This window comes from Pristiophorus japonicus, chromosome 6 (genome assembly GCF_044704955.1).
Source record: "Pristiophorus japonicus isolate sPriJap1 chromosome 6, sPriJap1.hap1, whole genome shotgun sequence".
Classification (NCBI taxonomy): domain Eukaryota; kingdom Metazoa; phylum Chordata; class Chondrichthyes; family Pristiophoridae; genus Pristiophorus; species Pristiophorus japonicus.
The window spans coordinates 197,022,493-197,048,008 of record NC_091982.1 but is presented as its reverse complement, the minus strand read 5'-3'; the positions used below and the strand labels follow the sequence as shown (position 1 = coordinate 197,048,008).

Sequence of the window (25,516 nt, the reverse complement as noted above, 5' to 3'; positions counted from 1 at the left end):
TTCCCTGGGAACGGCTGACCAGCTCCCATTGAGGGCGCAACTTTTTACAAGTGATAGCACAGGATCCTGGCTGGTGACCCCTCACTCTCAAAAGCATCCATGACCAGAAGCAAGTATGAGGGCTGAGCCATTTCCACCCCGGTAGTGGGCAATGGTAGCCGACTGAGGGCATCAGCACAGTTCTCCGTGCCTGGTCTGTGGCGGATAACATAGTCATAGGCGGACAATGTTAGTGCCCATCTTTGGATGCAGGACAAAGCGTTTTGTGGTTGGTGTCAAGCTCAAACCGAAGTCCAAATAGGTATTGGTGCATTTTCTTAACCCCATATACACATGCTAACGCCTCTTTCTCGACCATACTGTAGGCTCTTTCAGCCTTAGACAGACTTCTAGACGCATATGCAAGCGGTTGAAGTTTGCCCAATACATTGGTTTGCTGTAACACACAGCCGACCCCATACGAAGATGCATCACAAGCTAGCACTAATCGTTTACACGGGTCATACAGTACAAGTAACTTATTAGAACAAAGTAGGTTTCTGGCCTTCTCAAAGGCTGTCTCTTGAGATTTACCCCAAACCCAGTCGTCACCCTTATGTAGCAACATGTGCAACGGTTCCAGCAAAGTGCTTAACCCGGGTAGAAATAGATGAGGAGTCCCAGGAACGAACGCAGCTCCGTCACATTCTGTGATCTTGGTGCATTCTTGATGGCCTCTGTCTTTGAGTCCGTGGGTCTGATGCCATCTACCGCAATCTTTCTCCCCAAAAATTCGATCTCTGGCGCCAGGAAAACACACTTGGATCATTTCAACTTGAGTCCCACTTTGTCTAGTCGATTTAGAACCTCTTCCAGGTTGTGCAGGTGTTCGGCGGTGTTACGACTGGTGATCAGGATGTCGTCTTGAAACACAACGGTGGGCGGAACCGATTTCAGCAGACTCTCCATGTTCCTCTGGAAGATGGCAGCAGCCGAGCGAATCCCAAAAGGGCATCTGTGGAATATAAACAGTCCTTTGTGTGTGTTGGTGCATGTCAATCTTTTCGAAGATTCAGCCAGCTCCTGTCATGTAGGCGGAGGTTAGGTCCAACTTGGTACTGATCGGGTACTGGTCTTGTAGAGACTCGGTTGATCGTTGCCTTGCAGTCTCCGCAGATTCTGACTGTGCCATCGCTTTTCAACACTGGAACAATCGGACTGGTCCACTCGTTGAACTCGACTAGTGATATGATTCTCTCTCGTTGAAGTCTGTCCAGTTCGATCTCGACTTTCTCCCTCATCATATATGGAACCGCTTGAGCCTTGTGATGAACGGGCCTTGCATCGGGAACTAGATGGATCTGCACCTTGGTGCCTGTGAAGTTGCCGATGCCTGGTTCAAATAGCGATGGAAACTTGCTCAGCACTTGAGCGCACAAGTTCCCAGTTCCATCGAATCTTTCCCAGCCAGCTTGTGCCGAATAGCGTTGGGCCATCGCCTGGTGCAATCCACAGTGATAAATCATGCACAGCTCCATCGTACGATACCTTAACTGCCGCACTGCCAATGTCTGGTATGAGCTCTTTGGTGTAGGTGTGCAGCTTTGTCTGAATTGGGCTCAGTTTGGGCTTTGTGCCTTGTTGCCCCACAGTTTCTCAAAAGCCTTCTGGCTCATAATTCACTGACTCGCCCCCGTGTCCAACTCCATTGATAACAGAATACCGTTCAATTTGACTTTCAGCATGATAGGAGGGCTCTTGGTGGTGAAGGTGTGTACCCCATACACTTCTTCCTCGGGTTGAGTTGCCTCTCTTGTTTGTTCTGCGTGATCCACACCGGATCGATCATCTTCTGCCAACTCTGCCACATGGTGAGTCGCAGCACTCTTGCACATTCGCTGGAGGTGCCCCGTTGTTTCGGAGCCTTTGCACACGTAGTGCTTGAATCAACATTGATGGGCTCGATGATTACCCCCGCAGCACCAACATGGTGCTAATGGATTTGCATTCACGCCCAATGGTGGACTCTGAGTCATCCTAGGTCTTGCAGCTGCAGACGTGTAGGCTCTGCCATATGCAGTTCTGCCTGCTAGCGTTATTTTATGCACAGTACTTGCTGATGAGCTTCGATGCTGCGAAGATATCTGTCTGGTATTATCGCTCGTGGATGGCCTTGCTCAGGTCTCGGGATTCGGCAGACAGCAGCTTGTGAAGAATGACTTCGTGGCTGCTGCCAAGCACAAAAAAGTCCCGCAGCATTTCCCCCAAAAATCCAGCAAATTCGCAAGTTCCCGCAAGGCGCCTCAGGTCGGCGACATAATTCGCCACGTCCTGGCCCTCGGAGCGGTGGTGCGTGTCGAAGCGATTCCTAGCCATTAAGACGCTCTCCTTCAGCTTGAGGTGGTTCCGAACCAGCGTACACAACTCTGTATATGTCTTCTCCGCTGGTTTCTCTGATGCTAGCAGATTCTTGATGAGGCCGAATATTGTGGACCCACACACGGTGAAGAGAATCGCCCTGCGCTTGATCGCTTTATCGTCCTCATCCAGCTCGTTGGTCACGAAGTACTGGTCGAGACGCCCAACGAAGGCTTCCCAATCATCACCTTCTACAAATCTCTCTAAAATACCAACGGCAGCCATGACCGCGTGAAAGTTCGTAATCTGTTACTCATCGCCAATTGTTAAGTATGAAAGAACTCCACAAGACTGAGTACTGTGAGCTAAAACTGATGTGACCTTAGTCTCTTTGGGCCCAAGTTTGAACTGTTCATTAAAATGGCGCACCTCCGAGCCTTACGCCGATTTTTTAGAATTAAAAATGCGCCTAAAAGTACCTCGCTATTCTGAACTGTCTGCAGGCCTCCATTCCAGTCGGCGCAGCGCAGCTTGAGCTGCGGGAGGGGCGAAGCTATCAACGTGCTGTGTCCACACAGCTGGCCTGGGGGCGGGGCTAGGGCCCAGCGTGTGTGTGAGTGCCGGCAGCGTTGTGCATGCGTGTTCGAACGTGCGCGCTTGCACAATGGCACATTAGTGAGCTGCTGGGTGATCGATTTCCCACCCCTAGCCCCTGGCCGAACGGCCGAAAATATGCTGCTGCGTGATCTACTTTGCTGCTGGGTGAACAATTTCCAGCCCCTGGCCGAATGGATAGGTGCTGCGTACTGCAGAAGGTGAGGCAGGGACTTTTATTTTTTTATTTATTGATTTATTGATTGATTTTTTATTTTTTTATTTTAATTTTTAATTTTTTGACTTTGATTGATTTATCATTTATTATTGATGTTTCTTTATTTTTAAAAGTGAAGGTGTTTGGTGCTCTCTCTTCCCTTCCTCCCCCAACCCCCCTATCTCTGGCTAGCTGCGCTGATTTCTTAACTCTACACAAGGTTTTTCCTGGCGTACAAAATTGGACACTTACTCCATTCTAATTTAATTTGGAGTAACTTTTCGCAGTTCAAACTTGCAAAACAGGCGTAACTGGCACTGGACGCGCCCCCTTTTGAAAAAAAACTGAACTAAAACTAAACTAAACTAACTCACTAGAACCGGAGCAAACTAAATGTGGAGAATTGGAATTTCTCAGATACTCAAAAAAAAAAACTAGTTGCTCCAAAAAAATAGGAGCAAATCCAGTTGAAACTTGGGCCCTTTAATAAAATTGCAGAGTGCCTAAGCAGCATGGCAGATGACCTTTTATACTCCCTTGCACGAGGTGCGCAGGTGAACCTTGGGCCTCCAACAGTTGCGCCCTCTGGTGGCAAGTCTTACACAGTTAAAATGTTTACATGCATAACACATACAAATTTTAATTTTCTTTAAATCTATGAGCAACACCACAGAAGATCAAACCCAGTATAGTATTTAATTTGTGTATCTAATTATGATCATTCATGTGTAAAAATTGGGATGGGGTTAACAATTTGCTTTTTTCTTTAACATGTTTAAAATTATACCAGTCATTTTTTTTAAACTGTCCTTTTCCTCTCCAGCATGCACAGCAGCAGGTAGAGCACGTCTTTGCTGAAATAACAGAGAGTAAAAACAAATTGGCATATGACAAAGGAAGGCTGCAGGTATTATACATTATCAATATAAAGTTTTCAGTTTGTTGAAGAAACTGAGCTGATTAAAAATGATATTGTCAGTGGGGTCAATGGAAGTTGCCAGAGACCAAGGGACCCGGAGTCCTCACAGCCTGGGTGATAATTTGACACCGTGGATCAGCTGACGATTGTTGAATCCATCCGATTTTTATTCAGTTGAAATCAATGGAATGAAAATCAGGTGGGTTGTACAATGGGTGGGCAATCTGCTTTCCCAGACTTGATGAAAATTTATCCCTAAGTTGCTGATGAACCTGAAGATACATTTCGTGAAATCTGCAAGACATTTTGCTTTTAGCTGTTGTTTTCTCATCAACAAAACTGATGGGGTATATCTTGTCAATAGAAAGCATGTGGAAACATGACGCTAAATACTGGACCATTTTTTAAAACCAACTTTATGAACACTCATATTTCTTCAAATTCATTCATTCTTTCAGTGACCACTTGGATATTTTCAAAATTATCTCTCTATTTAATCTATAGTATATTTGTAATGCAGCAAAATCATGACCTATTTTGTTTGTCCAAACACTTCTGACTTATTTTGTGAAGTGTAGAAATGCCAGCATCACAAGTTTATCAGAATAATAGTAGCAGCCATTTTAATTGATGTTAATGACGGAAGTAAAAAAGGCCATTGTATGAGGTCAAAAATAATTAGCCAATTAAAAGTAGGCAACAGTTTAGGATAATGTTAAAACACAGCTGTAATTAGACAACACTTAATGTAGATGTAAATTTGACTTACAGATTCAGCTAGCATATGAAAAATTACAAATACATAGAATTTTGCACCTACAGATCACTACTGACCCTGTTATTTATTGTGTAACCAGTAGAACAGTTAATTGCATCGTGAATTGCTGACATTGAAGTATCTACTGAAACAGTAAAAGCTATATGATGAAATAGCTTTCTTGTTAGAGTTTACAGTGTTCCCAGATGATGAATTATATGTGGATCATATTTAACCTAAAAAAAATATAACTTCACATCCAGCATAGGAATGATACACCTGTTTAATAAGAGGAAGAAATTATGTTGATGACAGCAGATGTACATCTCAGTAAAAAGTTGTGCCTACTTGCAGTTATCATGATCAGATCATTCCACGAAGAAATTTTTTGTAAGGGACTTCTTACACTAAGAAATTGGAACTTTTTAAAAAGTCCATTTATGTACAGATTTTATATTCCCTTGATTTTATTAATTGGTTTCCTCAAATAGCTTTTACTGTTTCATATAGTATTTTTGTGAATTATGTTTAAGTTTCAACATTATGTGAACAGATCATTATCATGGCCTTCACCTTTTGTTGTTTGCAGACCAGAGTGGAGCAATTACAGGAAGAATTGCAGCACATGTCTGATGTCAACTCTGAAAATGTTCAGTTACGAAAATTTAACACTGTGCTAGAGACTAAATATACTCAGGTGAGACACCTTGAAACATTTGCTTTTTGCTAATACACTTGAGATAAAATACAACAGTGAATTTTGATAATTTATGAATTGAGATTTATTTGAGTAGAATTGGTTTTATGCATTTATCATTAACAAAGAAATTGGTAGGTGCAAATATTCTGACGGTAATGTTTTTGACATGCTACTAGCTGCATGCGGGAAGCAGCACTTAACTGTCATTGAATTCCTGATCAGTCCATTAGCTACTGTAGTGTATTTGCTTCATGGGTTCTTTGCTTAAGAAATCATAGCTACACATTTGTTGTAAAGAACTAGCTGGTTTATTCGCAAAAGTTTATCATCATCATCATCATCATAGGCGGTCCCTTGAACGAGGATGACTTGTTTCCACACCAAAAGGGATGAGTTCATAGATGTTTCAATGGAGGACCCGATAACTGAACACTATCAGTTCATCCACCAGGCTCACAACTGCACACCTCATCGTGGAGAACATCACGTGACTGGCTATGCCACTCACAGTGCAACAGCTCCACAAGCCTGTAAGCATGCTCACAGGTGCATACATTGCAGCTACCACAAGAAGACTCGGAGAAACATCAATGTATGTACGTGGAGCTTGTGCAATAAAAAATGCATTTAACAGTTATTTTTGATTTAAAAGATGAGATTACTGTTGACAAGAATAGCATTCATATATTTTGGGGCCGATTTTCAGTAGCCCACCACCCGCTGTCGCCGACTGCTGCCCACTCCTGCCGACATTCCTCCTGCAGCTTTGGAAGTGGCCTGGAGCGGGCGGGAGGAGAGAGCCGCCGGGAACCGCCCACTGATATCAGCGGATGGCTGAGTGGCGCAACTGAGATCCCGCCCGCCTAGCTCCCAAATTCCTGTGGGCAGGAGTCGACGGCAGAACAGGGGTGGACCGCTGGCTGCAGGCTGGTCTGTCCCCGACGGTAAGTCTGAAGAACCTGAAAAAAAGGTAAGTGAACATTTAAAACATTTTCAACAGTGACTTACCTGCATGGGGTCCCCTGAAGGTCTTCGGATAGTTTTTGTATTTTTTATTTGTGTTTTTATCAGGTATTTGACCCTCCGTGGGCCCGACTCCATCCTCGGCGGCACTTGGGCGGCAAGCACCTCTGCCACCGCGAATGCGACCTCCCGCCCGCTGCTGCCCAGATTTGCTGCCCGTCGACCTTCGAGGGACCTTCTTCATGAATATCCCGCCCATAGTACCGTCCGGTACCTCGGCGGCCATCGGTAGCACTTGGGCGGGCGGAGGCCTTGCTGAAAATCGGCTCCCTTGTGAGGCACCTGCTTCTGATTGCCAGTCCTCTTGCATTGTCAAGGAGAGCCTGGACCTAGTCTGAAGCTCTTTCAGGTACAAGCATTGGAGACGGCCTGAAAGGAGTAGGTACTATCATGGAGACAGCAACATTTGTTACCACTCTTTGCACCTGACTGGTACAGGGCACAGACACAGATGTGCTACTGCTCAGTGTAATTACAGACCAAATAAACCCAATCAAGTGTGATCATGCTGACCTTTAAAAGCATTTATTGGAGCACGGTAGTCACCAATGTTCTGGTCTATCACTTCCATGGTGTTCTGTAGATCATGTGAAATTTCCTGCAATGTGTGGCAGATATGTGCAGTGGACTTCTCTCACTTTTCCATTGTTGCATTAATTTGCATGGAAACTGTCTCCAACTGCTTGCACATGAGGTCTATGCTACTGAGTCATTCTTCCTTTGAAGACTGGGTCCCTAAGCTCCTTGACTGAGGGTAGTCATTTCTTCAAGCTTCGTGGAGGAACAATACCCTCCCTTTCTTCCTCTCCAGCTCCTCATATTCACTAGCGCTTGGTGCTTCACCCAGTGAAAACCCACCTGACTCACTAACAACTTCCTCTGAAGTGGTTTATCTGAACTGGTGCGTGGGCAGGTAAGATTTCATGGCGGAGTAAGTGAGGATGGGCCAAGAGCTGTAGATCGTGATGAGCCCAGTTGTTCGTCTGTCCTCTTGTTCTAAATCATCCCCTAGAATTGTAAAAACGTAGAAACTTGTATAACTCCTTGAATAAATGCCAGCTAAGTGAATGGCTACAGCTATACTTTGATAATCCAAAGAAAGCTGCACTTTGCTGTGCCACTAGCAACATGATCTTGGCCCGTTCCCTCCTCCTTCCCCATCTCTCACAGCCTCTCCTGTGTCTCTTCCTCCAAGCCACAAAGCTACCCTCATATAGACGTAACATTTTAAAGATTGGTGTTCTTCCTGTGGCAGCAGTTCATTGGCACTAGTTATGCACAGTTTTTTCTTTTGAAATGACAGCACAGAGTTAAAGGTTGACAATATATCTACATGCATATCATTGTCATCAGATTTGCAGGTATAGGCTCCATTGAAACACCCCCATTAAGACCAACAAAACCCATTGTTGCAGGCAATATGAGTTCTCACAGTAGTTTGGTGTTTTATCATTTCGAGAAGTTCCCTGTGCATAGGTGAGGTTTCCTGTCACCAAGGTATTGAGAACCAGAGGGTTATCACTAGAGGGATGGCAGTGTAGCTCAGTCCCGTGGAGTGCACATCCTGCGGCATATGGAAAGTCCTGGACGCTTCGCGCAGCCAAGACAACCATGTGTGCAGGAGGTGTCTCTAGCTTCAACTACTCGAGCTCCGCATTTTGGAACTTGAGCAGCGGGTGGAATCAATACGGTGCATTCACGAGGCTGAGAGCTACGTGGATAGCACATTTCAGGAGGTGGTCACCCCACAGCTTAAAGGCGTGCAGGCAGAGGGGAAGTGGGTGACCACCAGACGTAATAAGTGTACTAGGCAGGTAGCGCAGGAGTCCCCCCGTGAGTCCATCTCGCTTTCAAACCGATATTCACTTCTGAGTATCGGTAAGGACGATGGTGCCTCTGGGGAGTGCAGCCAGAGCCAATTCCAAGGCAACACGGGTGGCTCAGCTGCACAGGAGGGAGGGACGAAGAATAAAAGAGCCCTAATGATAGGGGATTCTATAGTTAGGGGAACAGACAGGTATTTCTGCGGCCGTAGACGTGACTCCCGAATGGTTTTATGCCTCCCTGGTGCCAGGATCAAGGATGTCACAGAGCGGACGCAGGGCACCCTGGGGGTGGAGGGGGGTGGAGGGGATAGTAAATAGCTAGAGGTCGTGATACATATCGGGACCAACGACATAGGTAAAATGAGGGTTGAGATCCTACAGGAAGAATTCAGGGAGCTAGGAAGAAAATTAAAGGATAGGACCTCAAAGCTAGTAATCTCCGGGTTACTACTGGTGCCACGTGCTAATGAGTATGAGAATAGAAGGATAGAGAGGATGAACACGTGGCTGGAAAGTTGGTGTAGGAGGGAGGGCTTTAAATTCTTGAGGGAGATGGGACCTGTAAAAACCGGACGGGTTGCACCTCAACAGCGCTGGGACCAATACGCTCGCGGGGAGTTTTGCTAGTGCTGTTGGGGAGAGTTTAAACTAGCTTGGCAGGGGGATGGGAGCCTGAGAACAAATTCAAAAGGGAAGGAAGTAAAGCAGAAATTGGATAGCAAGAATCTAGAAAGCGAATCTGTAAGACAGAGGAAACCAAGCTTAGTAAGTAGTAAGCAAGGAGGTCTTCCTGTGCTGAATGGTATATACTTTAATGCAAGGAATATAGCGAAAAAGGCTGATGAGCTAAGCGCACAGGTAGACACTTGGGAGTATGACATTATAGCCATTACAGAAACATGGCTGAAAGAGGGACAGGTTTGGCAGATCAATATTCTGGCTACAGGATTTTTAGACAAGATAGAGAGGGGGGTAAAAAGGGTGGGGTGTTGTGGTACTGATTAAAGAAACTATTACAGCAGTGAGGAGGGATGATATGTTAGGGGGATCATCAAATGAGACCATATGGGTCGAATTGAAAAATAAAAAAGGGGCGATCACACTGCTGGGCGTGTATTATAGACCCCCAAACAATGGGAGGGAGATAGCGAAGCAAATATGTAGGCAAATTGCTGTGAAGTCCAAAAACCATAGGGTAGTAATAGGGGATTTTAACTGTCCAAATATTGATTGGGACAAATTTAGTGTGAAGGGGGTATAGAGGGTTGCAGAATTCTTGAAATGCATTCAAGAGATCTTTTTTAGTCAGTATGTAGCAAGCCCAACACGAGAGGGGGCGGTCTTGGATTTAGTTTTGGGGAATGAAGCTGGGCAGGTTGAAATGGTATTAGTGGGAGAGCACTTGGGTGCCAGTGACCATAATTCAGTCATGGTTATGGATAAGGACAAGGTTAGGCCTGGAATAAAAGTTCCGAATTGGGGAAAAGCTAATTTTGCTAAGTTAAGGAGTGATTTGGTCATAGTGGACTGGAAACAGCTACTTGTGGGTAAATCAGTGTTGGAACAGTGGGAGGCATTCAAGGAGGAGATCCGGAAGGCTCAGGCCAAACATGTGCCCTTAAAGAAAAAGGCTGGGGAAAATAACTCTTGAGCCCCTTGGATGTCGAGGAACTTACAGGGGAGGATTAAGAAAAAAGGACGCTTATGTCATATACCAACGACTAAACACTATAGAATCTTTAGAGGAATATAGAAAGTTAAGAGGCAAAATTAAAAAGGATATTAGGAATGCTAAGAGAGAGCACGTGATATTCTTGGACAGTAAAATTAAGGAAAACCCTAAGATGTTCTATAAATATATTAAGAGTAAGAAGGCAACGAAAGAAAGGTAGGGCCTATTAGAGACCATGAGGGTAATCTTTGTGTGGAGGCGGAAGATGTTGGGAGGGTTCTTAACGAATACTTTGCATCTGTTTTCACAAAGGAAAAGGGCAATGCAGATACTGCTATCAAGGAGGAGTGTGATATTCTAGATGAAATAAATATAGTGAGAGAGGAAGTATTAAGAGGTTTAGCAGCTTTGAAAGTAGCTTTGAAAGTAGATAAGTTCCCAGGCCTGGATGAAATACATCCCAGGCTGTTGAGCGAAGTAAAAGAGGAAATAGCAGAGGCATTGACCATCATTTTCCAGTCCTCTTTGGATCTGGGCATGGTACCGGAGGATTGGAGGACTGCTAATGTAGTACCCTTGTTTAAGAAGGGAGAAATGGATAGGCCGAGTAATTACTGGCCTGTCAGCCTAACGTCAGTGGTGGGAAAATTATTGGATAAAATCCTGAAAGACAGGATAAATCTACATTTGGAAAGGCAAGGATTAATTAGGGACACTCATCACGGATTTGTTAAGGGAAGATCGTGTTTGACTAACCTGATTGAATTTTTTGAGAAGGTAACTAAGAGGGTCGATGAGGGTAGTACGTACGATGTTGTATATATGGACTTTAGCAAGGCTTTTGATAAGGTCCCACATGGTAGACTGGTCGTGAAGGTTAAAGCCCATGGGATCCAGGGCAAAGTGGCAAGTTGGATCCAAAATTGGCTTGGAGGTAGGAAGCAAAGGGTAATGATTGATGGATTTTTTTGTAACTGGAAGGATGTTTCCAGTGGGTTCCGCAGGGCTCAGTACTGGGTACCTTGCTTTTTGTGGTATATATCAACGATTTAGATTTACATATTGGGAGTATGATTAAGAAGTTTGCAGATGACACTAAAATTGGCTGTGTGGTTGATAATGAAGAGAAAAGTCATGGGCTGCAGGAGGATATCAATCTACTGGTCAGGTGAGCACAGCAGTGGCAAATGGAATTTAATTCAGAGAAGTGTGAGTTGATGCACTTTGGGACGGCCAAAAAGAAAAGGGTATAGACATTAAGCGGTAGGCCACTTAATAGTGTAGATGAACAAAGGGACCTTGGAGTGCTTGTCCATAGATCCCTGAAAGTAGCAGGCCAGGTGGATAAGGTGGTTAAGAAGGTATACGGAATGCTTGCCTTTATTGGCCGAGGCATAGAATATAAGAGCAGGGATGTTATGCTTAAATTATATAATACTTCGGTTAGGCCACAGCTGGAGTACTGCGTGCAGTTCTGGTCGCCGTATTATAGGAAAAACGTGATTGCACTAGAGAGGGTGCAGAGGAGATTTACTAGGATGCTGCCTGGAATGGAGAATCTTAATAATGAGGACAGATTGGATAGGCTGGGTTTGTTCTCATTGGAACAGAGGAGGTTGAGAGGAGACCTCATTGAGGTGTACAAAATATTGAGGGGCCTGGACATAGTGGATAGTAAGGGCCTATTTCCATTGATGGATGGGTCTATTACGAGGTGACATAGTTTTAAGGTGGTTGGTGGAAGGTTTCGAGGGGATTTGAGGGGGGCTTCTTTACGCAGAGGGTTGTGGGGGTCTGGAACTCACTGTCTGGAAGAGTGGTGGATGCAGAAACTCTCACCACTTTTAAGAGATGGTTGGATGGGCACTTAAAGTGCCGTAACCTGCAGAGTTACAGACTTAGAGCTGGTAATTGGGATTAGACTGGATGACCTTTTGTTGGACGGCGCAGATATAATGGTAAGTACTGCAGAGAATAGAATACGACCAGGGTGATCTCCTGAATTAGTTTCGATCGCCTGGATGGGTCGGAGAGGAATTTTCCCAGATTTTTTTCTTCCGAAATTAGCCTGGGTGTTTATCTGGTTTTTGCCTCTCCCAGAAGATCACATGGCTCCAGTTGGGGTGGAGTGTAAAATGTTTCAGTATAAGGGGTGTCGCAGTTGTGTGAGGCGGACTGGTTGGGCTGGGTGCTCTTTGCCTTTCTGTCATTGTTCATAGGTTTATATGTAATCTTTAGGGCTACTGACCAAGGGATTGGGGCTCTTTGTCGGCCAGCGTGGATATGATGGGCCTCCTTCTGCGCTGTAAATTTCTATGTTTCTCACCAGGGAGCATGAGAAGCAAAGGTGCACACTGCCTCTATCATTCCTGTAAGATATGCAAAAGGCATAGTGTCTTTCCTTACTGTGGCCAACCTTTGAGGTCTTTAAACCTTTCCCTGCACTGTGGTGACTGAGGTTTTCTGAACTGCCACCTCCCTCCTTAAAGCTTGGACCACCACCTTACGGAACTTTTTACCTCAGTCTCCAGGAGATAATCTCTTTCGGAGCTCCCTTCTGCTCAAAGGCCAGGCACTGAAACATCAGTAAAGCTGAGAGCCCTTCTGCTGATGGTACCACCGATTTTGCTCTGCCTCACTTATTGCTGCACTGTTCTGCTGCTCCCAGCCCCAAAAAATGGATGCCCCTTTAATCAGCTACAGCATTTTAATTACTGAGGCATCACTCTATTGCACTCTCTTCCAGTGGAAGTAAATCAGTAGGCACTGGTTTTACTGCTACCACCCTACTCCACATAACTAATGAGGCCTTTCTTAGGAAACTACATAAGGTTAGCAGCAGCAGACACACAGACACACATGAGCAAGCCAAAGTGCTGCCCACTGCTAACCTGTTGAGAATCCAGCCCTAAGTGTTTAGCCATGGTTCGTAGTTTTGACCTTAATATTTCCAAGTTTTTTTTACAAAAGTATTTATATACAGGACTTTATCCATTTAAGATAGCATAGACTAAAGCAATGTATCTTAAGATGTAACATGGGGCAATGGGTCCTCTTGCAGTGCAACCATTCAGTATCAACATCTTTGGAGAAATATCACCAATGATGTCTCTGCAAGATCCTACAAATCCCCTGGGAGGACAGACGCACCAACATTAGTGTCCTCGAACAAGCCAACATCCCCAGCATGGAAGCACTGACCACACTTGATCAGCTTGGCTGGGCAGGCCACATTGTCCGCATGCCAGACACGAGACTCCCAAAGCAAGCGCTCTACTCGGAACTCCTTCTCGGCAAATGAGCCAAAGGTGGGCAGAGGATACGTTACAAGGACACCATCAAAGACTCCCTGATAAAATGCAACATCCCAACCGACACCTGGGAGTCCCTGGCCAAAGACCGCCCTAAATGGAGGAAGTGCATCCGGGAGGGCGCTGAGCACCTCGAGTCTCATCGCCAAGAGCATGCAGAAATCTAGCGCAGGCAGCAGAAAGAGCGTGCGGCAATCAAGTGACGGGGACTGTGGCTCTCGTATTGGACTGTTCAGCCACCTAAGGACTCATTCTAAGAGTGGAAGCAAGTCTTCCTCGATTCCGAGGGACTGCCTACGATGAAGCTTTTTACTTTAAAGGTTAAGTAGGATTAACTGATCATCTATATCTCCCCTATTCAACTGCCCAGTACATCTTGCTATTATGAAGATGCAAGTGGCTGTATGGTTGATGCATTGTGTGTTTACCAGTAAAGTGAAAGTAAATACAGGCTCTCCTTGTTTTCCAGTTGTTTGCTTTTGAGGAGCTGATATTGGTTAATCATCATTATATTTTTTTACTGTTTTTCCCAGATTAATGCTGAACTTAGCACATATACGATTGACGTACAGAGACTTGAAGCTCAGTTCAAACAGGTACAATATCTGTTTTGATAGAATATTCAATATAAATTGTGTTAAAGGAATTACTTCTGCTTTAAAAGATGAAATTAATGTTGACTAATTTTTGCAAAAGTACATGGATAGCATTCACATTTTAATAAACTCATTTTAATTTAAGGAATAGTTTCGAGTTGTTAACCTATGGAATAAGCAGTGACTGGGTGTAGTAGATATTTTTTCAAAGGGTTTAGAAGTTAAGAATGTGGATCCCTGATTCATCAGAGAGTGAAGTAATATGAATTTCTGGCAGGAAAATGATGGATTAGGCAAGTCTGAAATGAGACCTGGGTGACTGAGCTGGGTCCACGAGCTTTAAGATATTTTCTTGTCTTACTTCTTTGTTTTCAGATTGAAAAGTGCTTAAAAGTAAATTCATGCCAAATACTCTTTGCTATGATTGCAGGGACCCCATCAGCTACTCTGAATAGATGATTAAAGCCTTTTGTCACCAAGTATTGGTGTCTGGGAGGGGGAGGGGCATTAGGAGGAAGGGAAGTACTCATTGTGAGTTCCTACCTTGTATTCTATGGTATGCAATTGTCTATCCTCATTAAATGATTTCAGGGTGCCCCTTTAAAATGTTCAGCAGAAATGACATAAAATCTTGGGCTAAAAATTCGATTGTCCATGAAATTGAGCATGGGGATCGCGATGAGCAATCAACCTGCGTATGGGCCACAAGGTTCTCCAAAGCAGCACTGGAGACTTTAGTATAGAAGGTGGACAGAAAGAGAGAAACCATTGAAGATGATGGTATGCTCTTACCAAACCCTCCTTCTCACATCCCACTTCCCCCTCATCCACAATCTCTTCTGATTTACAAGCTACACATGTGTAAGCATGCACGTCTTGCTCCCTGCCCACGCTCCCCTCACCACAACCCTACCCTTGTGCCTATCTCCTTTCAGACAACCACGATCTCAATCTAGGCAGGCAGTGGTGGAAGAAAAAGTAGACACTTATGAAGAAGAAACATCGTCACTTGATCTCACTCTCTGCCAACAGCTCAGATACTGGCAATGCGTGTACTTTAGAAGGTAGCATAGAAGCGGCATCTGCACATGGTTGAGTCACCGGGCAGGACTGGGCTGCACCCAGGGCAGGGGCAAAGGGTAGCACAGGTGTCAGCTCCCCGGAGAGTGAGGTCGCACACAAGTTCTGCTGCACAGGACTCAGAATGCAATGTCAAGGAGCATGGAGGAGTCCAGTATCAACCTTGTACAGGGCTTTGTGCCGAGCTTGCAGCTCGTGCTACAGCATCTGATGGTTGATGTCTCCGCTCCAGTGCAGCACAAGCAAAAGCCATCCAATGTCTGATTGCTGTAGTGAAAGCTCAGACTGAAGTCATGCAAGCTCAGCTTTTTGCCACACAAGCACAGACTGCTGCCATCATGGCTGAGGTTACCAGTGTTGAAAGAAACATAGAAAATAGGTGCAGGAGTAGGGCATTCGGCTCTTCGAGCCTGCACCACCATTCAATATGATCATGGCTGATCGTGCATTTCAGTACCCCATTCCTGCTTTCTCTCATACCCCTTGATCCCTTTAGCCGTAAGGGCCACATCTAACTCCCTTTTGAATATATCCAACGAACTGGCCTCAACAACTTTCTGTGGTAGAGAATTCCACATGCTCACAACTCTGAGTGAAGAAGTTTCTCCTCATCTTGGTCCTAAATGGCTTACCCCTTATCCTTAGACTGTGACCCCTGGTTCTGGACTTCCCCAACATCGGGAGCATTCTTCCTGCATCTAACCTATCCAATCCCGTCAGAATTTTATATGTTTCTATGAGATCCCCTCTCATTCTTCTAAATTCCATTGAATATAAGCCGAGTCGATCCAGTCTTTCTTCATATGTCAGTCCTGTTATCCTGGGAATCAATCGGGTGAACCTTCATTGCACTCCCTCAATAGCAAGAATGTCCTTCCTCAGATTAGGAGACCAAAACTGTACACAATATTCAAGGTGTGGCCTCACCAAGGCCCTATACAACTGTAGTAAGACCTCCCTGCTCCTATACTCAAATCCTCTTGCTATGAAGGCCAACATGCCATTTGCCTTCTTCACCACCTGTTGCACCTGTATGCCAACTTTCAATGACTGATGTACCATGATACCCAGGTCTCGTTGCACCTCCCCTTTTTCTAATCTGTCACCATTCAGATAATAATCTGTTTTTACCACCAAAGTGGATAATCTCATATTTATCTACATTATACTGCATCTGCCATGTATTTGCCCACTCACCTAACCTGTCCAAATCACCCTACAGCCTCTTAGCATCCTCCTCACAGCTCACACTGCCACCCAGCTTAGTGTCATCTGCAAACTTGGAGATATTACATTCAATTCCTTCGACTAAATCATTAATGTATATTGTAAATAGCTGGGGTCCCAGCACTGAACCTTGCAGTACCCACTAGTCACTACCTGCCATTCTGAAAAGGACCTGTTTATTCCTACTCTTTGCTTCCTGTCTGCCAATCAGTTCTCTATCCACGTCAATACATTACCCCCAATACCATGTGCTTTAATCTTGTGTGGGACCTTGTCAAAAACCATTTAAAAGTCGAAATACACCACATCTACTGGCTCCCCCTTGTCCACTCTACTAGTTACATCCTCAAAAAATTCTAGAAGATTTGTCAAGCATGATTTCCCTTTCATAAATCCATGCTGACTTGGACCGTTTCTGTCACTGCTTTCCAAATGCGCTGCTATTACATCTTTAATAATTGATTCCAACATTTTCCCCACCACCAATGTCAGGCTGACCGGTCTATAATTTCTCTCTCCCTCCTTTTTTAAAAAGTGGAGTTACATTAGCTACCCTCCAGTCCATAGGACCTGGAACTGCTTGGGCCTTGTGGTGAACGGGTCGTGCATCAGGGACTAGATGGATCTGCACTTTGGCGCCTGTGAAGTTGCCAATGCCTGGCTCGAGTAACAACGGGAATTTGTTTCGCACTTGGGTGCACGAAGCGTCATCCACCGAAGACAGTGCTTTGATGTCGTCCAGTTCCATTGGATCTTTCCTAGCCAGCTTCTGCTGAACAGCGTTGGGCCATCGCCTGGTACAATCCATAGTGGTAAATCATGCACAGTTCCATCGTACGATACCTTCACTGCCGCACTGCCAGTGACTGGTATGAGCTCTTTGGTGTAAGTGCGCAGCTTGGTGTTGATCGGGCTTAGTTTTGGCCTTTGTGCCTTGTTGCCCCATAGTTTCTCAAAAGCCTTCTAGCTCATAATTGACTGACTCGCCCTCGTGTCCAATTCCATGGAAACTGGAATGCCATTTAATTTCACTTTTAACATTATCGGAGGGCTTTTGATGGTGATGGTGTGTACCCCATACACTGCCTCTTCAGCCTCGGGTTGAGTTGCCTCTCTTACTCGTTCAACGTGATCCGCACCGGATCGGTCATCTTCTGCCGACTCTGCCACGTGGTGAGTCACGGCACGTTTGCTGGAGGTGCCCCATTGTTCCACAGCCCTTGCACACATAGTGCTTGAATCGACATTGATGAGCTCAATGATTACCCCGGCAGTGCCAACATGGTACTAATGGATTCGTATTCACGCCCCACGGCGGACTCTCAGTCATCCTAGATCTGGCCTCTGCAGGCGTGTAGGCCCTGCCATATACAGTACTTGCCGGTGAGCTTCGATGCTGCAATGATATCTGTTTAGTGTTATCGTTTGTGGACATGAAAGCCTGGGCTATTGTGATGGCCTTGCTCAGATCTTGGGATTCGGCAGATAGCAGTTTGAGAAGAATGACCTCGTGGCCAGTTCCAAGCACGGAAAAGTCCCACAACACTTCCCCCAAAAATCCAGCAAATACGCACGGTCCCACAAGGCGTGTTAGGTCGGCGACATAACTCGCCATGTCCTAGCCCTCAGAGCGATGGTGCGTATAAAAGCGATACCTGGCCATCAAGATGCTCTCCTTCGGCTTGAGGTGTTCCTGAACCAGCGTGCACAACTCTTCACGTGTCTTTTTCGTTGGTTTCGTCGCTGCTAGCAGATCTTTGATGAGGCCATATATCGTGGACCCGCAAATGGTGAGGAGAATCGCCCTGTGCTTGACTGCGGTTTCTTCCTTTTCCAGCTCGTTGGCCATGAAGTACTGATCAAGACGCTCAACGAAGGCTTCCCAATCATCACCCTCAACAAATCTCTCAAGAATACCAACGGCAACCATAACCGCGTAAAAGTTCGTGATCTGTTACTCGTTGACAATTGTTACGTTCAGAATAACTCCACAGGACTGTATATTGTAAGCTCAAACTGTTGTGACCTTGGTCTCTTTAATGTAACTCCAAAGTGAGGAAGCAGCATGGTAGACTACCTTTTATACCTGCTTGCCCAGGGTGTACAGTTGACCCTTGGGTCTCCCACAGGTACGCCCCCTGGTGGCACACATTGGTCGTACACATTGGTAATGTTTACATACATAACACTTCCATCAGTCATTCTGCAGCCAGAGGTAGAACTGTACAGGAGCACTAGGTTAGAACTTAAGAACATAAGAATTAGGAGCAGGAGTAGGCCATACAGCCCCTCGAGCTGCTTCATCATTCAATATTATGGCTGATCTTCAACCTCAACTCCACTTTCCCACCCGATCTCCATATCCCTTATTTCCCCTAGGGGAAATTGGATGCATTTGCGCCTCCCGTTAGTACCCTTGGGGGGGCTAACAGGGCGCAAATGACTTTGTGATCAGGCACGGCACAGATAAACACCCCCTATAAATTCGGTGTGAGTTTAGCGGCAGTGCTACAGCGTTACGCCCTGATCTCCTGTGGCCAGAGATCATGACATCATCGCCGTGCGCATCACCCTATTAGCGGCCCAGCCCCTAAATTGGGTTTTGCTACTTGAAGCTACGCCAGATGATAACAGCGGCAGCTTGAGGGGACACGTACCGGGTGGCCGGCCGCTACCGGGATGAAATTTAAAGAGAGTTGGCCGGCTGCTTCGGAAAAAAAATCTGACGTTTTCCTTGCCATTCCAGTCGCATTTTGGTTGCGGGGTCACTGACATGATCGCTCAGCCTGGTTTTCTGCTTGAGTACCCCCGCTCCCTGGTGGTCCAGATAGCTAGGTTCCTCTTATGCAGAGTATGCAGCTTGGGCCCTTCCCTTGATCTAGCACTCCACTTCCTTCCGGGAGCAGTAACCCGAATTTAGTGAACAGGACAGGGCTTCCATGCCGACCGCAAAATGTCCCTCCTCCCTGATGTTACTGTCCCCAAATGGGGCAATACCCAATTTCTAAGCGTGTGTGTCCAAAAATCTATCTGTTGCAGTTTTGTATATATTCAATGATTCAGCATTCATAGCCCTTTGTGGTAAAGAATTTCAAATATTCAGAACCTCTGAGGGAAGAAATTCCTTCAGGTGCAATCTGGCGAATATTCCAGGACTCCTCCAGAGCAGTTCAGGCAGCGAATGCATTGTTTAAGGACCCCAATGGTCTGCTTGATCACGTTTCGCGCGGCAGCATGGCTTTCATTGTATGCATGCTGCCCACATGTGATTGCGTTGTGCACCAGAGTCATGAGCCAGGTGGTCAGTGAATAGCCCTTGTCGCCCAGTAGCCACGCTCTGGTTTGTCGTGGTGGCTGAAAAGTGGATGGTACATGAAAATAAATGGCTGCTGCCAGGATACTGAGTATTAACTTGCATGATGCACTGAGTATGATTGCACACCAGTTGGACATTGAAGAAGTGAAATCCATTCCGGTTGTGGTACATCTGAGTTCACATGTGGCGCCCACAAAGCAATGTGTGTGCAGTCAATGGCACCCTGCATGATGGGGATGCCTGCTATCCTGGCTAAGCTGTATGCTCGCTCCACCTGCGACTCTCTGGCAAGAGAGAATTAAATGTATTCACCTCTCTTTGCTTGCAGAGCCTCAGTGATCTCCCTTATACAACGGTGAATGGCGAACTGTGAAAAGTTAGAAATGTCACCTGCTCCTGCCTGGAAGGAACCCGACACACAAAAATTCATGGCCATGCTCACCTTCACAACCACTGGCAATGCCGTCCTTGCCCTATTCTGAGGCTGCAGGTGACAGATTTCATTGAGCACCTCCTTCGTAAAGTGTAGTTGTGGCATGCACTATTCCTCGTTAAGATAGGAGAAGTGCTCCCTGAAGACCTTAAGTGGATATGGCCGCCTGCTGAGAGCCCTTCTCCCTGTACTCCCTCTTTGAGCAGCTTGTCCTCCTCTGTGTCACTTCATCTCATTCTCCTTGTGCTTCAGGCCAAGGGGGATACAAATAACAGCACCCACGTCTGGGAGCAACTAGTCCAAGCAAAAGCCTTGAAGCAACCTGCTACACTACTCCCTTGAAACTTTATCAACTTCAAATAAGATACCAAAACAAGAAATATCTCTTCAAACTCACCAAGAGCCAGTAGAAATCAATCAGCAACTAACCTGAAAGCAGGTGGCAAATTCAACCTGATTAGCAATTATTATCTCCATTTCCTGACCGCAACCGGCCAGCTTGAGAAGCTGGTCGACTGTCGGGCGAGTACACCTTCGACACCAGACTGCAGCCGGGGAGCGGAGAGGAGAGAGAGAGGGTTGGAAAGATCGGAGGCCAGAGGCAAGATCGGAGGCTGGAGGCAAGATCGGAGGCAAGAAGCAGGGGGGAGGAGGAGATTGGAGGCCAGAGCAGGGGGAAATCGGAGGCAAAAAAGCAGATCGGAGGCCAGAGCAGGAGGGAGATCGGAGGCCAGAGGGAAGATCGGAAGGGTCGTGGAGGAGATCGGAAGAGTTGTGTAGGGGGTCAGGGGAAACGGAAGGGTTGGGTGAGGGGGAAGACCGGAAACCTCGTGGAGGTGATCGGAAGCATCGGTGAGGGGAGATCAGAAGGATCATTGGGAATGTCTGATCGCGGGGAGGTGGGCGAAGCAGGTAAACTGGATCCAGCAGGTAAGTGGAAAAGCAATTACCTCCTGGATCCAGCAGTCCTCACTTCCCTTTGGCTGCTGGGTTTCCCGAGGCCTAGAAAACTCGACTGGCTAGGGTTACATTTAAGATGATGTTTAAATATGCGGCACGCAGCGTCATTCTAATATTTAAATTACAAACCCACTTCCAGGCGGCAGGTTGGCAATTTAGATATTCTAACGACATTGATAATTTCAATATAATGACGTTTGTTGTCTCCCGTCCGTTAAAACCGAAAGTGGGCTGGTTGAGGTCGGGATTCAAATTTTTAGCATTTTAACATCCCACCCGATTCAAACCCGACGTTTTTGAGGTTAAAATTCCCCCCCATTGAATTGTTTGAATTGAGGTACCAACGACCTAGGTAAAAAAAGGGATGAGGTCCTACGAAACGAATTTAAGGAGCTAGGAGCTAAATTAAAAGTAGGACCTCAAAAGTAGTAATCTCGGGATTGCTACCAGTGCCACGTGATAGTCAGAGTAGGAATCGCAGGATAGCGCAGATGAATACGTGGCTTGAGCAGTGGTGCAGCAGGGAGGGATTCAAATTCCTGGGGCATTGGAACCGGTTCTGGGGGAGGTGGGACCAGTACAAACCGGACGGTCTGCACCTGGGCAGGACCGGAACCAATGTCCTAGGGGGAGTGTTTGCTAGTGCTGTTGGGGAGGATTTAAACTAATATGGCAGGGGGATGGGAACCAATGCAGGGAGACAGGGAAACAAAAAGGAGGCAAAAGCAAAAGACAGAAAGGAGATGAGGAAAAGTGGAGGGCAGAGAAACCCAAGGCAAAGAACAAAAAGGGCCACTGTACAGCAAAATTCTAAAAGGACAAAGGGTGTTAAAAAAACAAGCCTGAAGGCTTTGTGTCTTAATGCAAGGAGTATCCGCAATAAGGTGGATGAATTAACTGTGCAAATAGATGTTAACAAATATGATGTGATTGGGATTACGGAGACGTGGCTCCAGGATGATCAGGGCTGGGAACTCAACATCCAGGGGTATTCAACATTCAGGAAAGATAGAATAAAAGGAAAAGGAGGTGGGGTAGCATTGCTGGTTGAGGAGCAAATTAAGGCAATAGTTCGGAAGGACATTAGCTTGGATGATGTGGAATCTATATGGGTAGAGCTGCAGAATACCAAAGGGCAAAAAACGTTAGTGGGAGTTGTGTACAGATCTCCAAACAGTAGTGATGTTGGGGAGGGCATCAAACATGAAATTAGGGGTGCGTGCAATAAAGGTGCAGCAGTTATAATGGGTGACTTTAATATGCACATAGATTGGGTTAACCAAACTGGAAGCAATACGGTGGAGGAGGATTTCCTGGAGTGCATAAGGGATGGTTTTTTAGACCAATATGTCGAGGAACCAACTAGGGGGGAGGCCATCTTAGACTGGGTGTTGTGTAATGAGAGAGGATTAATTAGCAATCTCGTTGTGCGAGGCCCCTTGGGGAAGAGTGACCATAATATGGATTAGGATGGAGAATGAAACAGTTAATTCAGAGACCATGGTGCAGAACTTAAAGAAGGGTAACTTTGAAGGTATGAGGCGTGAATTGGCTAGGATAGATTGGCGAATGATACTGAAGGGGTTGACTGTGGATGGGCAATGGCAGGCATTTAGAGACCGCATGGATGAACTACAACAATTGTACATTCCTGTCTGGCGTAAAAATAAAAAAGGGAAGGTGGCTCAACCGTGGCTATCAAGGGAAATCAGGGATAGTATTAAAGCCAAGGAAGTGGCATACAAATTGGCCAGAAATAGTAGCGAACCCAGGGACTGGGAGAAATTTAAAACTCAGCAGAGGAGGACAAAGGGTTTGATTAGGGCAGGGAAAATGGAGTACGAGAAGAAGCTTGCAGGGAACATTAAGATGGATTGCAAAAGTTTCTATAGGTATGTAAAGAGAAAAAGGTTAGTAAAGACAAACGTAGGTCCCCTGCAGTCAGAATCAGGGGAAGTCATAACGAGGAACAAAGAAATGGCGGACCAATTGAACAAGTACTTTGGTTCGGTATTCACTGAGGAGGACACAAACAACCTTCTGGATATAAAAGGGGTCGGAGGGTCTAGTAAGGAGGAGGAACCGAGGGAAATCCTTATTAGTCGGGAAATTGTGTTGGGGAAATTGATGGGATTGAAGGCCGATAAATCCCCAGGGCCTGATGGACTGCATCCCAGAGTACTTAAGGAGGTGGCCTTGGAAATAGTGGATGCATTGACAGTCATTTTCCAACATTCCATTGACTCTGGATCAGTTCCTATGGAGTGGAGGGTAGCCAATGTAACCACACTTTTTAAAAAAGGAGGGAGAGAGAGAACAGGGAATTATAGACCGGTCAGCCTGACATCGGTAGTGGGTAAAATGATGGAATCAATTATTAAGGATATCATAGCAGTGCATTTGGAAAGAGGTGATATGATAGGTCCAAGTCAGCATGGATTTGTGAAAGAGAAATCATGCTTGACAAATCTTCTGGAACTTTTTGAGGATGTTTCCAGTAGGGTGGACAAGGGAGAACCAGTTGATGTGGTATATTTGGAATTTCAGAAGGCTTTCGACAAGGTCCCACACAAGAGATTAATGTGCAAAGTTAAAGCACATGGGATTGGGGTTAGTGTGCTGACATGGATTGAGAACTGGTTGTCAGACATGAAGCAAAGAGTAGGAGTAAATGGGGACTTTTCAGAATGGCAGGCAGTGACTCGTGGGGTACCGCAAGGTTCTGTGCTGGGGCCCCAGCTGTTTACACTGTACATTAATGATTTAGACGAGGGGATTAAATGTAGTATCTCCAAATTTGCGGATGACACTAAGTTGGGTGGCAGTGTGAGCTGCGAGGAGGATGCTTTGAGGCTGCAGAGCGACTTGGATAGGTTAGGTGAGTGGGCAAATGCATGGCAGATGAAGTATAATGTGGATAAATGTGAGGTTATCCACTTTGGTGGTAAAAACAGAGAGACAGACTATTATCTGAATGGTGACAGATTAGGAAAAGGGGAGGTGCAAAGAGACCTGGGTGTCATGGTACATCAGTCATTGAAGGTTGGCATGCAGGTACAGCAGGCGGTTAAGAAAGCAAATGGCATGTTGGCCTTCATAGCGAGGGGATTTGAGTACAGAGGCAGGGAGGTGTTGCTACAGTTGTACAGGGCCTTGGTGAGGCCACACCCTGGAGTACTGTGTACAGTTTTGGTCTCCTAACCTGAGGAAGGACATTCTTGCTATTGAGGGCGTGCAGCGAAGGTTCACCAGACTGATTCCCGGGATGGCGGGACTGACCTATCAAGAAAGACTGGATCAACTGGGCTTGTATTCACTGGAGTTTAGAAGAATGAGAGGGGACCTCACGAAACGTTTAAAATTCTGACGGGGGCTAGACAGGTTAGATGCAGGAAGAATGTTCCCAATGTTGGGGAAGTCCAGAACCAGGGGACATAGTCTAAGGATAAGGGGGAAGCCATTTAGGACCGAGATGAGGAGGAATTTCTTCACCCAGAGAGTGGTGAACCTGTGGAATTCTCTACCACAGAAAGTTGTTGAGGCCAATTCACTAAATATATTCAAAAAGGAGTTAGATGAAGTCCTTACTACTAGGGGAATCAAGGGGTATGGTGAGAAAGCAGGAATGGGGTACTGAAGTTGCATGTTCAGCCATGAACTCATTGAATGGCGGTGCAGGCTAGAAGGGCCGAATGGCCTACTCCTGCACCTATTTTCTATGTTTCTATGTTTCCTACATATCTTAGTTTTAATAAACTGAAAGTGAACAAGGTATTATTGCCATAATTACATTTAGAATGTTCTTTGTTGTTAGTATATGTTGACTTCTGTTCTGACCAGGCACAGTTGGTATTGGAGCAAAAAGAGGAAGATTTTGCAATGGCAATTAAATCACGTGATGAAGCACTTCGAGAAACCCAAAAGCTAAAAAGGCATATAGAAGTGATGGAAGAAAGAGAAACACAGAAGGTGAAAGCAACAGTAAAAAATGAAAATATTGCTTAATGCTTTTGCGGAATACCAAATACTTAACTAATGGTCAGCAGTATCGGTAGTACATTCTAGTAAATTAGTAGTTTATAAAAAGGACACTATAGTCAGATATCAGTTCATAACATGAGAAATAGGAACAGGAGTAGACCATACAGCCCCTCGAGCCTGCTCCGCCATTCAATAAGATCATGGCTGATCTTCGACTCAACTCTACTTTCCTGCCCAATCCCCATATCCCTTGATTCCCTTGGAGTCCAAAAATATATCGATCACAGCCTTGAATATACTCAACGACTGAGTATCCATAGCTCATTTGGATAGAGAATTCCGAAGATTCACAACACTCTGAGTGAAAAATATTCTCCTCATCTCAGTTCTAAATGGCTGACCCCTTATCCTAGACTATGTCCCCTAGTTCTGGACTCTCCAGCCAGGGGAAACAATCTCTCAGCATCTATCCTGTCAGTCTCCCTCAGAATCTTATATGTTTCAATGAGATCACCTCTCAGTCTTCTAAACTTCAGAAAGTATAGGCCCATTCTACTAATCTCTCCT

The 25,516-nt window shown here is 45.6% G+C and overlaps 1 protein-coding gene across 6 annotated transcripts in view; it reads left to right on the top strand.

The window, feature by feature from the left end:
* The window catches only part of ccdc150 (coiled-coil domain containing 150), a 169,544-nt gene that overhangs the window by 86,533 nt on the left and 57,495 nt on the right, over window positions 1-25,516 (top strand). For 5 of the 6 annotated variants that reach the window (XM_070883529.1, XM_070883525.1, XM_070883526.1 and 2 more), the window contains 4 exons: window positions 3,972-4,055; window positions 5,414-5,521; window positions 13,890-13,952; window positions 24,809-24,937. In XM_070883529.1, coding sequence (XP_070739630.1) covers window positions 3,972-4,055; window positions 5,414-5,521; window positions 13,890-13,952; window positions 24,809-24,937 — 384 coding nt within the window. The remainder of the gene's footprint in view (window positions 1-3,971; window positions 4,056-5,413; window positions 5,522-13,889; window positions 13,953-24,808; window positions 24,938-25,516) is intronic. The other variant, XM_070883527.1, reaches the window with a different exon arrangement.